The sequence below is a fragment of the Triticum dicoccoides genome, chromosome 4A, assembly GCF_002162155.2.
Source record: "Triticum dicoccoides isolate Atlit2015 ecotype Zavitan chromosome 4A, WEW_v2.0, whole genome shotgun sequence".
Classification (NCBI taxonomy): Eukaryota; Viridiplantae; Streptophyta; class Magnoliopsida; order Poales; family Poaceae; genus Triticum; species Triticum dicoccoides.
In genome coordinates, this window is record NC_041386.1 from 134,847,694 (window position 1) to 134,862,549 (window position 14,856).

The 14,856-nt window shown below is 47.2% G+C and overlaps 1 protein-coding gene across 1 annotated transcript; it reads left to right on the forward strand.

The window, feature by feature from the left end:
• The first annotated feature begins 10,285 nt into the window (after positions 1–10,285).
• LOC119285401 (probable protein phosphatase 2C 32) lies at positions 10,286–12,322 on the forward strand. The gene is made up of 3 exons (XM_037564671.1): positions 10,286–10,850; positions 11,022–11,369; positions 11,651–12,322. Exons 1-3 carry the CDS (start codon positions 10,380–10,382, stop codon positions 11,999–12,001), a joined length of 1,170 nt encoding a protein of 389 aa, XP_037420568.1. The 5' UTR covers positions 10,286–10,379; the 3' UTR covers positions 12,002–12,322.
• The last annotated feature ends 2,534 nt before the right edge of the window (positions 12,323–14,856 follow it).

Sequence of the window (14,856 nt, forward strand, 5' to 3'; positions counted from 1 at the left end):
ACTAGCAAAATTAGTACCATCAAAGTAAGGACCTCTACGGCGGTAATTTCCCTCTCTAGACGCCATACTCTCCTAGGTTGTGAAACCAAGGCTATGACCACCAAAAGCTATGGAAATCAAAGCAAATGGAGACCAAAGCTCTGATACCACTTGTAGGATCGAAAGTATGTCTAGAGGGGGGGTGATTAGACTACTTGACCAATTAAAAATCTATCCTTTTCCCAATTTTAGTCTTTGGCAGATTTTAACTATCTTAGCATGAGTCAAGCAATCTTAACACAATTCAAGCAAGCATGCAAAGAGTCTATGAGCAGCGGAAAGTAAAGCATGCAACTTGCAATAATGTAAAGGGAACGGTTTGGAGAATTCAAACGCAATTGGAGACACGGATCTTTTTGTCGTGGTTCTGATAGGTGGTGCTATCGTACATCCACGTTGATGGAGACTTCAACCCACGAATGGTAACGGTTGCGCGAGTCCACGAAGGGTCCACGAAGAAGCAACCTTGTCTATCCCATCAAGTTGCTTTCCACTCAAATCTTCTTTCCACCAAATCCATATCCTGAGAGAGAGAGAGATTTGAGTGTTGGGGAGACTATCATTTGAAGCACGGAGGGCTCCACCCACGAAGGGTCCACGAAGAAGCAACCTTGTCTATCCCATCATGGCCATCGCCCACGAAGGACTTGCCTCACTAGCGGTAGATCTTCACGAAGTAGGCGATCTCCTTGCCCTTACAAACTCCTTGGTTCAACTCCACAATCTTTGTCGAAGGCTCCCAAGTGACACCTAGCCAATCTAGGATACACCACTCTCCAAGAAGTAACAAATGGTGTGTTGATGATGAACTCCTTGCTCTTGTGCTCCAAATGATAGTCTCCCCAACGCTCAACTCTCTCTCTCTCTCTCACAGGATATGGATTTGGTGGAAAGAAGATTTGAGTGGAAAGCAACTTGGAGAAGGCTAGAGATCAAGATTCATATGGTGGGAATGGAATATCTTGGCCTCAACACATGAGTAGGTGGTTCTCTCTCAGAAAATGTGTATTGGAAGTGTAGGTATGTTCTGATGGCTCTCTCCACGAATGAAGAGTGGGTGGAGGGGTATATATAGCCTCCACACAAAAACTAACCGTTACACACAGTTTACCAATCTCGGTGAGACCGAATTAAGAAACTCGGTTGGACCAATTTAGCAAACCTAGTGACCATCAAGATTTTCGGTGGGACTGATATGCAACTCGGTAGGACCGATATGGTTAGGATTAGGGCATAATGTAATCTCGATGTGATCGATTACACAAACTCGGTGGGACCGATTTTGGTAATAAGCTAACCAGAGAGTTGGTCAGGTAAACTCGGTGGGACCGATCGCTCATTTCGGTGGGACCGAAATGTTACAAAAGGGAAATAGAGAGTTTACATTGCAATCTCGGTGGGACCGATCACTCATGTCGGTAGGACCGAAATGTTATGAAGGGAAACAGAGAGATTACAACCCCATCTCGATGTGACCGAGATCCCTATAGGTGAGACCGATTTGCCTAGGGTTTGTGGCAGTGGCTATGACATCTGAACTCGGTGGCGCCGGATAGAAAAAATCGGTGGGGCTGAGTTTGACTTTTGGTTTAGATCATATGTGGATGTGGGAAGGTAGTTGAGGGTTTTGGAGCATATCACTAAGCACTATGAAGCGAGAACCTCATCAAGCAACACCTCATCCCTCCTTGATAGTATTGGCTTTTCCTATAGACTCAATGTGATCTTGGATCACTAAAATATAAAATGTAGAGTCTTGAGCTTTGAGCTTGAGCCAATCTTTTTGTCCTTAGTATTTTGAGGGGTCCACTTTCCTCATCCATGCCATGCCATTCGTTGAGCTTTTCCTGAAATATTAATCTTGGAATAGCATTAGCTCAATGAGCTATATGTTGTTAGGAATTACCAAAACCACCTAGGGATAGTTGCACTTTCACTATACCATGCCAATGCTTTTCCCTTCAAAGATAAAGGGAAAACCTTTTTCATAACTTTATCTCTGGGTAAACCTGCAAGCTTGAACAATCCACAAATTTGTTCCACATATATCAATTGCATATAAGGATGTTCGGTTCCATCTCCTGCATAAGGATTAGCTAGCAGTTGTTCTATCATACCCGAAGGAATTTTATATTCTATATTTTCAGTAGGTACATTAGGTTGGGGGGTAGCTAATTGTGGTTTCGGTCGAGGTGAAGATACCCCGAACAAACCCCTCAAAGGATTGTTTTCCATAGTAGCAAGTGGCAATAAATTTCAACACACTATATAAATGTTTCCTTACCAAATTCCACTTACCAAAGGCGCTTCACTCCCCGGCAACGACGCCAGAAAATAGCCTTGATGACCCACAAGTATAGGGGATCAATTGTAGCTCTTTTCGATAAGTAAGAGTGTCGAACCCAACGAGGAGCAAAAGGAAATGATAAGTAATTTTCAGTAAGGTAATGTCTGCAAGTGCTGAAATTGTAAGTAGCAAAGTAGTTTGATAGAAAGATAATTTGTAACGAGCAAGTAAAGATAGTAGTACCAAAAGTGCAGCAAAGTCGCCCAATCCTTTTGAGGCAAAGGATAGGCCAAAACAGTCTCTTATGATAAGCAAAGCGTTCTTGAGGGTACACGGGAATTTCATCTAGTCACTTTCATCATGTTGGTTTAATTCGTGTTCGCTACTTTGATAATGTGATATGTGGGTGGACCGGTGCTTAGGTGATGTTATTACTTGAACAAACCTCCTACTTATGATTAACCCCCCCCCTCCCCCGCAAGCATCCGCAACTATGAGAAAAGTATTAATAATAAATTATAACCATAGCATTAAACTTTTGGATCCAATCGGCCCCTTACGGAATAGCGCATAAACTGGGGTTTAAGTTCCTGTCACTCTCGCAACCCATCATCTAATTGCTACTCCACAATGCATTCCCTTAGGCCCAAAATATGGTGAAGTGTCATGTAGTCGACGTTCACATGACACCACTAAGGGAATCACAACATACATACTATCAAAATATCGAACACATATCAAATTCACATGAGTACTTGCAAAGTGATTTCTCCCGTGACCTCAAGAACAAAGGTAACTACTCACAAATGATAAACATGCTCATGATCAGAGGGTATTAAATAGCATATTGGATCTAAACATATAATCTTCCACCAAATAAACCATATAGTAATCAACTTTAAGATGTAATCAACACTACTAGTCACCCACAAGTATCAATCTATAGTTTCGGTAACAAGATTGAACACAAGAGATGAACTAGGGTTTGAGAGGAGATGGTGTTGTTGAAGATGTTGATGGAGATTGCCCTCCCAAGATGGGAGAGTTGTCGGTGATGATGATGATGATGATTTCCCTCTCGGAGGAATCGCTCCGCCGGAGGGCAAAAGTGCTCCTGCCCAAGTTCCGCCTCGAGGCGGCGACGCTTCATCCCAAAAGGTCCTCCTCTTACCAAAAGATGGGCACCGGAGGTGGGCCGAGGGGAGCACAACCCAGCAGGGCGCGCCTGGGCTCCCTGGCGCGCCCAGGTGGGTTGTGCCCACCTGGTGGTTCCCCTCTGGTACTTATTGGCTCCAATAATTGTTATATATTCAATAAAAAATCCTCCTGAAGTTTCAGCTTGTTTGGAGTTGTGCAGAATAGGTAGCCTGACGTAGCTTTTTCAGGTCCAGATTTCCAGCTGCCAGAATTCTCCCTCTTGGTGTGTACCTTGCAAATTATGAGAGAAAAGGCATTAGAATTATTCCAAAAAGCATTATTATGGATAAAAACATTGTAAATAACAGTAAGAAAACATGATGCAAAATGGACGTATCAGGTGGCTCTACTGCACTTCAGCAGACCATCATATTGGCCTTTCACGACAACCCTTTGGGAGGACACTCAGGATTTCCAGCTATTTTCAAGGGAGTTCGTTGTCTATTTGCTTGGCCTAACATGAAAGCACACATTCTGTAGTTTGTTCAGTGTTGCACTACCTGTCAACAAGCTAAACCTGGTCGGGCTGCAACGCTGGGACTTCTTCAACCACTTCCAATTCCCAGAGAATCCTGGGAAATGATCACCATGGATTTTGTCGACGGCTTGCCGCAGTCAGGCAAGTTCAACTGTCTCTGGTTCATCGTGGACAAACGCACCAAATTTGCTCACTTCCTGCCAATGTCCCACCCATACACAACAACCAAGTGTGCCTTGTTGTACATGAACAACATCTACAGTGCGCATGGGTTGCCAGCATCTATCGTCTTAGACCAACCCTGTCTTTGCAAGCCATTTCTGGCAATAATTGTTCAAGCGGGCAGGCACCCAACTGAGGATGAGGACAATTAACCACCCACAGACCGACGGCCAGACGGAGTGCGTCAATCAATGCGTTGAGACATACTTGTGCTGTTTCGCTCATGCCTGCCCACGCAGATGGAGTTTATGGATACCTCTAGCACAGTTTTGGTACAACACAACCGATCACTCCAGCATTGGGATGTCACCATTCAAAGCTATGTTTGGGCATGAGTCGCGCCATTGGGGGATTACACCAAGTTCTGCATGTTCAGTGCCTTCCCTTCAATCCTGGCTCGATGAGCGCACGGTGGTTCAGGATCTCCTACAGCAGCACCTCAATCGAGCACAACAGTACATGAAGACCCAAGCAGATAAGAAACGTTCCCTCTGCACCTCCCAAGTCGGAGACACTGTCTTCCTGAAGCTACGACCTTACATACAAACATCAATCGCCAAGAGGGCCAACCACAAGCTTGCATTCAAGTATTTTGGGCCATTCCCGATCATCGCCAAGATCAACGAAGTTGCGTATAAGCTGCTCCTGCCACCCAGTTCGCAAGTGCACCCAGTTTTTCATGTGTCTCAGCTGCGGCGTTGCTTACACCCTGGTACTGATTTCTCCACAACCCTTCCTCTCATTGCTGATGTTCCAGTCGTACCAGTGGCAGTTCTCCAACACCGATGGCGCAAAAAGAACGGGAGCATGGTGGAGCAAGTTCGAGTGCGTTGGTCCGACCCATCGGTGCTGCCGGACACCTGGGAAGACAGAGTCGAGCTCTAGGCGCGTTTTCCGGCTGCAGAGGCTTGGGGACAAGCCTCGTCGCAAGGAGGAGGGGATGTCAACACTGATGACGCAGCTAGCCAGGCAGGAGACACGTCCACTGCCACTGCGGCGCGACCACGTCACGCAAGACAAGTCAGCAGGCGGTACACGGGACCCGAGTGGGCCACAGCAGTCAGTGACTACCCTCCCACCACTTAACCCTGGGAACGGCAAGGGAGAAGGCATCCAGCGGATCACTCGGCTCGGCGGCGGCTACCAACTCTTTCCCCTTCCTTTGTTCTGATCATTCTTGTATCTAGCACTTGTAATCCAGATTCCTAGCACTTGTAATCCAGATGCGACTATAATCCTCCTGCTATTGAGAGAATAGACCGTGAGATCCTACACCTATCCTAACAGTTTGTGCTTGACTTTGCCATTTTTCTCGTCGTGCTTCACTTATGTTACCTCTGATATTACTAGTACTGTCATAATTGTCTATGAATAGACTGAAAGCTTCACTGAAAAAGAAAGAAAATAAACGATTATACTCCCTTAGTATCAAAATATAAGACAATTTTTAGGCTAGTTTAGCTTGTAAAAACACCTTACATTTTGATACAGAGGTGGTAGTTTCATACGGGGTAAATGAATCGAGAGATTGAATCAGCCTGGATCCGACGTAAACTTAGGAAAAGGAAAAAAAATGATCCTACCAGTCGCACGTTTAGAGCAACTCCAACGCAAGGACTCAAACGGGCATCGATTTTGTCCGTTTCGTGTCCGTTTGGATCACCTGTCCGCCTAGTGGATATAAGGCGGATAAGCCTTGTATCCAACGCACGTCGACCCAAACTCTCCGCACCGCCCGCCCCTTCCTCCCTCCCTCGCGCCGCCCGCCCCCTTCTCTCTCCCTCGCGCCGCCCCTCCTCTCCTCCTTGCGGATCGCCTCCCCCGCGAGATTTTTCTCTGCTCTCGCCTCTGCTGCAGCCAACCTCTGCTCGCCCCGCCGTCCGGGCCTCGAGCCCCAGCAGGAGCGCGCGGAGGAGCCCTGCGCCGGTGGCCTCGCTGTGGCGTGGAGGAGCGGACGAGCGCGCCGTGGCGACCTGCTCCGGTGGCCTCGCGGCGGCACGGAGGAGCGGCCGAGCGCGCGTCGGCGATCTGTGCCGACGGCCTCGCTGCGGCGCGGAGGAGCGGCCGAGCGCGCGTCGGCAACCTGCGCCGGTGGCCTTGCTGCGGTGCGGAGGAGCGGCCGAGCGCGCGGTGGAGACCATCACCGGTGGCCTTGCTGCGGGCGTTGCAGTCGCGGACATATGGGACCAGGGGCGGACATGAGCGGGCGACAGCGATGGACAAGAGCGTTCGCTTCGTACCCATTTGTTCCCAGATTTGGGTCAGGTTTGGGTCGGGGACGGACAGCAGGCGAACACGGACGTCCGTTTGGGTCATCCCGTTGTGCCAAATTTTCTGTCCGGATGATCTAAACAGACGAAATGGGTCCTCCCATTAGAGTTGCTCTAATTGTCCGTAAGAAAAGGGCGGGGCATATTTTGGGCTGAATAGGAAGCACGGCACCGACGTTGGCGGTGCCAATTCTCCGTTTCTCACCGTCCCGTTGCGGGCCGGGGTCGCAAGCAGCTGAGCTGAGCTGACCGGGCACGTTGGACTCGAACAAATCGGGCGTGCGTGGTTCACGACGCAGACCACACGCCCAAGCAGGCGAGGCCAAACGTGCCACCAATGGCACCACGCCGCCAGCCAGCTGGCGGGCCCCACTCAGCGTCGGTCCTGCCGCCCCTAGCTAGGCAATCGCCAACGGCTACATTTTCTTCCCCCGCGCTCCGGGCACACGCGCACGTTCACAGAAATCGCTCTCGCGACCCCGACACGTGGGGCCAGGCACAAACTGTCAAGAGCAACCACGTAAAGTACGAACGCCCAGTGATCCTGTCGATGTGATGAAAAACGACATCGGCTTTGCACCCGATGCAGGTTCTTCACTCTCGACATGGACAATAGGATCGGGTTCAGCTCAGTCTCGTTCATGGGCGACTGCGACCCGAGAGGTTGCTTAGCCGAGGGTACGCGCTGCGATAACGACACTTTGCCTTCAACGCTCGCCTGTCCGGTCCGGTCCGGTCCAATTGCGGCCAGTCAGCGCGCGTCCCTCGGGCCTCTAGAGAGAGATCCCTCCTTTCCGGGCACGTTCCGGGTTCCCCAACTGCCGCCGCGCGCAACAGCACAGGAAGCGCGTGAATCCTGGATCCGACACGTGGCCACGCGTCTCGCCGTGCCAAGCTGCCGATGGCTCCCGGAGGTGTTTCGTGGTTCCCTGGGAGCAAGGGATGCGCGGGCAGTGCAATCAAGTGGGGGAAACAAACAGAGCGAGAGCGAGACCGCGTCCTAGGAGACGAGAAGGAGGCGTTTCGGAGTCTCAACAGCTTCTGCTTACTTGTGCGTCACACGGTGTTAACGTAGGTTTGACCCGACCGGCGCCCGTTCACCCCCTGCTCCTGTGTGACTGACTGCCACTGCTGCTGTGTTTCCTTGGAATTGCACTTCCTATCATGCACCTTCCTTATCGCGTAGGTAGATGAAAATATTTCACCTGCCCATCCGGCCATCCCCAACTTGCACCTCGTTTTTCTTCTCTTCCCGCGTAGAGTACGTAAATAACCTGCTGGCTTTTACCTCCTCATAAAGTTAATACAAAGTTGAGTCATTTATTTTGAAACGAAGGGAGTAGTACAGTGTCTCTGTTTTTGCCGGGATGCTTTTACATCTTCTAGTCTGAACTCTCAAGTACTAGTACTAGATGCTTTAGAAACCTAGGATTGGAATTGAAATACACCCTGAAATACCCCTACCTTTTTGCCACATGTTTCAGAGCCTCCAATGCATGATTGACATCTTTTTGTCCTACAAACTAGTGAAAAACACACCCCGCAAAAAAAAACTAGTGAACAACACATTATGTAAAGTATTTTGCAAGAGAAATGCAATCACTCCTACATGCACAATCTACATAGTAGTACAACAAATGGATTCTTCCATGAGTGCAGTGCGGTGGTAGAGACCTCCTAGAGTGGGGCTACCGACCAGGGCATGAATTCTGGTTCTTACAAGAAAAGGTCCCTTGATGTGTATACTTCCGCTGTGTAAGTCGGCGTGTTTGCTGTGTATACTTGCGTAGTGCAAGCTGGCGTGTTCGCTGCGTATACTTGCACTGCACAAGCACGCACTCGAAGCCTTTTCTCGACCTTATAATGCATTGCCTTCGGGTTGTCTCTACCCTAGGGTTGAGTATTTTTCTTTTTCTTAAACTGATTTTTTGCAAAGCTTCAAGATATGGTGATAAGCATGCACTTGTCTTGTTTCCGTTGTTAGGCAGATTTTGTGCCAAATTTCAGTTGGAAGTGGAGGCTACTACGGTGGAATTGAGCGAGTAAAAAAGTTGAAGGTAACAAATGGGTTTTTATTGTGAGAAAACAAATGAATTTGCAGGATCTACCTCTATTGAAACAACATAACCCTCCGTCCTAGGATACATGGTTTTCTTTTGACTAAAAATATCCTGTTAAGATATGATCTGTGTTATATGGAATTATAATTATACGTAAATCTCTACTATTAAGTATGAGTTGGTTCTGTCGCCTCCCCCTCCCTCGGTTTTTTCAGCCACACGTACCCCCCTTACTCCTTATTTTTTCTCCTGATTTTTTGATACTCTCAACCAATGTCGTACAGAATAAAAACACCGTAAATAGAGTAACTTGCAATAATCTAAATTAAATCAATACTTTTCCAAAATTATGTCATGCATTAACTCAATCAAATCAAATATGTCCAAAATCTCAACTAAACCAGAATTTTCTTTTACTCCCCCCAACGCATACCAAACCAAATCAAATCTTACAAAAAACTATACTAAATCAAAACAGTCCTTGAATTTTCGTACCCATAATCAAATCATATTAAATCTTATCAAAATCTAGAATATGGTGGGTGTAAGGCATGTGTCGAATATAACTAGCGTTGAGCCACTAAAATATGTATGTGCCCACTGCTACCCACGGGCAATTAGTTAGTACTTTTAAATATGAACTAATGGCATCAAACTTATGTCTTATTAATAACATCTTGACATGGTAACCATTGATTAAACCTTATCCCAACGAGCCAAAATATACCTTATATTTTTTGAACCAGTAGAATATATTATGACACAGAATGATATATTAGAACAATTTGTTTGAGTAGACAATGTTATCAGTTTGCACGAGTTAATATAGTTTTCTTCGAAAAAATCTAGCCCAATAATTGCATGAGTAAATATGCTAGCTGTAAATTGGCATGTTCCGACGGTACTACCTTACGATATATTTCAAAACGGAGGAACCATATCGCGACACATAAATACTATATTAATCTCTATATATGTATCTCCGCTAACATAAGGTTCCATCTTTCACTCAATTTTCTCCCCACCACCCTTTCATCCAATCTTCCATCCTCCATCTTTTTTTTTTTGGTTTTTCATCCTCTTTTGATTTTCATCAAACTAGATCATCTATGGGGTAGCAATAAATTCACGGTCCATATATAGTTTCTTTTTATGGTGTATCCGGTACCTATTAGACATCTTTGGTAACCCAATAAATAGTAATAAATTCATGATACATAAGCAAAATTATATAAACGAATCTCTTATATTTGGCAACCTAATACAGCAGATAAATCACGGGCAAATACCTATATTTACCGCTTTAAGAAATAGCTGAAAAATCACGTCGACGCCAGTGGTCGTTCGGTGGTATATGAAACCTGATGTAATTTTTATTATGTTTGAGGTGTTTGATACTTCCGGTGAATCCTTATAATAGATCTAATCCTTTTTGCAAAAAGAAAAAGTTTCACGATTCACTACTATGGCACTAGGGAGCAGTATAATTTTCTTCAAGGAAGGAAATGTTGCCCAATAATTGCAGCAGCAAATTTTCTACCTGTGCCAGCGGTGCCACTCCATCTGCAACAGAAAAAACATTAAGAAACAATGGTCCTGCAGTCCAGTTCACAATTGCGAATTGCCCCTAGGGCCAAGCGAGTGGAGTTCCCACGGGAGCGGCTCCCCCCGCCCGCGACGCGTAGTGGGCACCATATATAAGCCCGTTCAAACGGCCGTTTGCCCCAGACCCATCCAAACCTAATCACAAATCGAGGAAAAGCGAGGAGGCGTAGGAGCCGCAGTCAAGACCCCGTCCGCCTCCCAAGGCCGAAGAAGCCCTCGCCATGTCCTGCTCCGTCGCCATCCCCAGCTCGCCGGTCTTCTCCCCGTCGCGCCGCCCGCTCTCCTGCAAGGCCGCCTCCGCCTCCGCCTCGCCCGAGTCCGTCTCCGTGTCCGTCTCGTCCCCGGCGCCCTCCACCGCCGGCTCGCCGCTCCGGCCCTTCGGGCTGCTGCGCGCCCAGATCCGCGAGGAGGCCTCCCCGTCGCCTAAGACGTCCTCTGCGGCCCCCTCCGCCGCCGCCGGGTCGATGCTCAAGAGGCGAAGGCCGGCGCCGCTCATGGTGCCGGTCGACGGCGCCGCGGCCGCTGCTGCCGCGGCGGCGGCCGTCGCCGCCGTGGAGTCGGATCCGAGCAACGAGGTGGAGGAGGAGGGCGACGAGTTCGCGGCCTACTGCCGGAGAGGGAGGGGGAGGAGAAGGGTGGAGATGGAGGACCGGCATGTGGCCCAGGTCGCGCTCGGTGGAGACCCCCAAGTGGTAAGCTCGCTCGATGCATCTTCTCTTCTCTGTCATGAATTTGTTTTGCACAATTTTTACAAAATATTTTTACTTGACTTGACTAAACCCGGGATGGAAATTTCTTGCCGTTTTGTCTAATATAAAATTGTTAGAGGTACTAAACTTTCTCGTTTACCCCCAACTTTGCAGGCGTTGTTTGCTGTATTCGATGGCCACGGCGGAAAGAACGCGGCAGAGTTCGCTGCCCAAAATATGCCCAAGTTCATGGCAGAGGAGGTGAGGAAGGTGGACGGTGGTGACAGTGATGAGATTGAGGGGGCTGTGAAGAAATGTTACCTGAAGACGGACGAAGAGTTCCTCAAGAGGGAGGAGAGCGGGGGAGCATGCTGTGTCACTGCATTGCTCCAGAAGGGCGGCCTCACCGTGTCCAACACTGGAGATTGCCGTGCTGTCCTCAGCCGGGCAGGAACGGCCGAGGCACTCACCTCTGACCACCGGGCCTCCCGTGAGGATGAGAGGGAAAGAATTGAGAATCTGGTAAGTAGATCTTGTATGCTTCGAATGTGTTTAATTATTTGTGTGACAATTGTAGTTTGAAGGATGCGCACTTGATAAATAAACTAGACCTTGTTTCAGTTTGATAATAAAATTCTGTAATTGTATACAGCTAGTGGATAATTCTTGTTGCTTGGCTGCACATAGCAATTGTCCTGTGCTTATACAATGGAATAGATAGCTAAAATTTGAGTAATCATGAGCAAAATTTTGCAATATTTCAGTTCTCTGTGACTTATGTGCTCTATCCCATTATTTTTCAGGGCGGGTTTGTTGTGAACAACCGAGGGACATGGCGAGTGCAGGGCTCCTTGGCAGTGTCAAGAGGCATCGGCGATGCACACCTCAAGCAATGGGTGGTGGCTGATCCAGATACCAGGACACTCCTTGTTGACCCACAGTGCGAATTCTTAGTACTTGCCTCTGATGGCTTGTGGGATAAGGTGGATAACCAGGAAGCCATAGACATCGCCAGGCCTCTCTGCATCGGCAATGATAAGGCTTCTCGCATGGCCGCCTGCAGAAGGCTTGTTGAAACCGCGGGTTCCAGGGGGTCTACCGATGACATCAGTGTTTTGATCATACAATTGCAGAAGTTCTCAGGTTCTTCTTAACTTGCCATTGCTGGAGGAACTGGAGTCAAACTGTAGGAAGTAGCGCTAACAGAGTGGTGTATCGGGGTGGGCAGGATAGACTGATACCCATATGTTAATTTGCAAGCAAAATATTAGGTGTGGTTGCACCATTTTGCAGGCATTCAACTCTTTTCGTAGTACCATTCTTTATGTACTTAATTTAATTCCATTCATTCATTCTTTGGTTCTAATGTAATAAGGCGGGGGTTAGTACTCACTTCATACTAGAAGAGACTATTGTTGTATGTACATGGTTGACTGGGTACATGGATTCAGCATAATTGCCTCTTTGCTTATTTTCGCCAATATTCCACTCTTGAAGTGCATGTGGTTTATGTTCGTCAAGAAATCGACAGCCGACACATCAAAATAATTTGCAAATATAGCGCATGAAGGTTCCAAAATTAGACTTGGTTTGGAGGAGAATTGAGAGGAGATATATTTTTTTTGAAACGGAGGCAAAAGATTTGCCTCTTCAATTAAATAAGGAAGAGTAGAGTTTAGAATTTTACAACGCACTCACAAATAAGCGGCATGACAATTACTCGTACAATATGATGTTCCCTAGCTTTCTTGCGCGAGCAGTAACCCAAAGTTTAGCATCTTCTAAAATGTTGGTTAGGAGGACCGGTGGTGGTGCGCTTTTTTGACGGAATACTCGGACGTTTCTCTCATTCCAAATGGTCGAAGAAACAAGCATGGTGAGGGAAGCCATTGCGTGGCGGTGAGGGTTGCGGTCGTCGGTTCTTTTTTGGCACCACTCAGTGACGGTTGCTTCTAACTGCCAATCGAAGGTGTTCATGTGCGTGAGCCCAAGCCTCTCGATGATTGATCTCCAGAGCCTAAGCGTGTAAGACACTTGACAAAGAGGTGTATCCCCATTTCTTGTTCTCTTTTGCAAAGCGGGCAAGGGCCACAGTTTGGCCAACCTCGCTTCTCCAGACGATCGGCAGTCCAAATCCTATCTTGCAAAGCCAACCAAGCAAAGAATTTAAGCTTTGGAGGTGCCCAAGCCTTCCACACCATGCTCGCCGTGAGAGGAGATATTGAGTTCATTGTGGGAGTCTTTTTTTTAACCGGGCATAACTCTTTTTCATTAACTGAATAACGGAAATACACCAGTTCCGAACCCATTGTGGGAGTTTTTTTTTATCCGGGCATAACTCCTTTTCATTAACTGAATAACGGAAATACATCAGTTCCGAACCCATTGTGGGAGTTCTATGGTGTGTTTTGGGGAAAAAGTTGCCAGCATTCAGTTCAGCCAACAATTTGCTGCCTAAAAGTTCAGTCAAAAGCAATCTCTGAAAGGTTTTGGTGGTGTGCATACCGAGTTTGGTCTGTGTACATGTCTTGAAATGATTTGTGGCATCCAAATTCTTCATCATACCAAGTGTGGCATGTCTCAATTTTGTATTAATCTATTTTGTCTTGACCTGTAATAAACCATGTTAATTGTGGCTATATGCATCTATGATGCACATGTCAGGGGTAATAAAACTTCCATTTTCTAACAGGAAAACATATTTTTAATTGAACACTGTAGGTCTTGGAGGAGAAATAGTTCGAAAATTCAAACCCGCAAATGATAGACACAGGTTCAGATAGTGTTGCATATATCTAGGGGACTCAACTTATATCTCTTGGCAGACTGATACTGTAAATGAACTAAGGCATTCGCTCTGAAACACTTCTTTTGCGGGCTAGTTCCATAACATCAATTTTCCCAGCTATTACTCAGTCAGGACAGTTGCAACACCCTTGTACTGACTGATATCAGGCGACCATGAACTGTGCCTCCTTTGAATGTTTTGTTTCTTTTTGGAAACGGGCCTCTTTGGAATGTGATCCCCGGCACCCCGTGGGATCGCTCTGAGATGCTCTACGCCAGAAAGAGCTCTACGTTGCAGGAACTAATATATGTACTCTGACGCGGCATGTAAGCTTCCTCCACGACCTTGTGTCCATCCTGGTCTTGGCGTCTTCTTTCACCAACCGGAGCTGTCATCTAACATGGCGGTCAAAATTCAGAGGAGGTCATACTATAAAACACGATCGGACTGTTTTTCTCGCGCTACGACCAGCAGTGAGCGCATATGATTGCCACTACGTACGAGTGATCCCTTTTTACCAGAATAATGTGCAGCTTCCGGTTTGCAGTCGAGAACGAAATGCATTCGATGATGCACGCGGCACCACTTTGCCCCGAGTCCCTAACCGACGCTCCTTCCGGATCCAAGGAAGCGACCCCTAGAACGTGTGCTTTGAAACGAAACGCGTGTTCGAGATGCTCCAATAATGAAATGAAGGTGTCCGCGTTGAATACGATGGAGCTCCGATCAGTCGGTAAGCCAGAAGTTAGTTAATGGTAGTAGTCGCAGCAGCACACACATTTCGCCCGATTTGCATATCGCCGTGTATATGTCTGACACAAGAATGTTGTTAGTCAAAAGTACTTTCGTTTGGAAGCAGTCTAGTCAAGTACCTAACTGCGAATCAACTTGTGGTTGAGTTGGTTAGGTGGACAATGGTATTTTCAATCCACCAGGGTTCAAATTCTGGTGCTCGCATTATTTTTGGATTTATTTTAGGATTTCCGGTGATATGCTTTCAGTGGGAGGAGACGTTCCCGTCGACGACGAGGCACTTCATAAATCTCAAGATGATATGCCGGCTCAGTCTCTCGGAGGTGCTCATAGGGGGTAGGATGTGCGTGTATGCGTTCATAGGGGTGAGTGTATGCGCGTGTATATGAACGCTTGTGTCTGTACTGATGCTCAAAAAAAAAGTACCTGACCAGTGTTCATAGAGCATTTTAGTTGTAGACGGATGTT

Coding starts and splice junctions, on each gene's coding strand:
- LOC119285401 (XM_037564671.1), top strand. CDS start 10,380: ATGTCCTGCTCCGTCGCCATCCCCAGCTCGCCGGTCTTCTCCCCGTCG. Junction 10,851..11,021: donor TCGGTGGAGACCCCCAAGTG/GTAAGCTCGCTC, acceptor CCAACTTTGCAG/GCGTTGTTTGCTGTATTCGA. Junction 11,370..11,650: donor GGGAAAGAATTGAGAATCTG/GTAAGTAGATCT, acceptor ATTATTTTTCAG/GGCGGGTTTGTTGTGAACAA.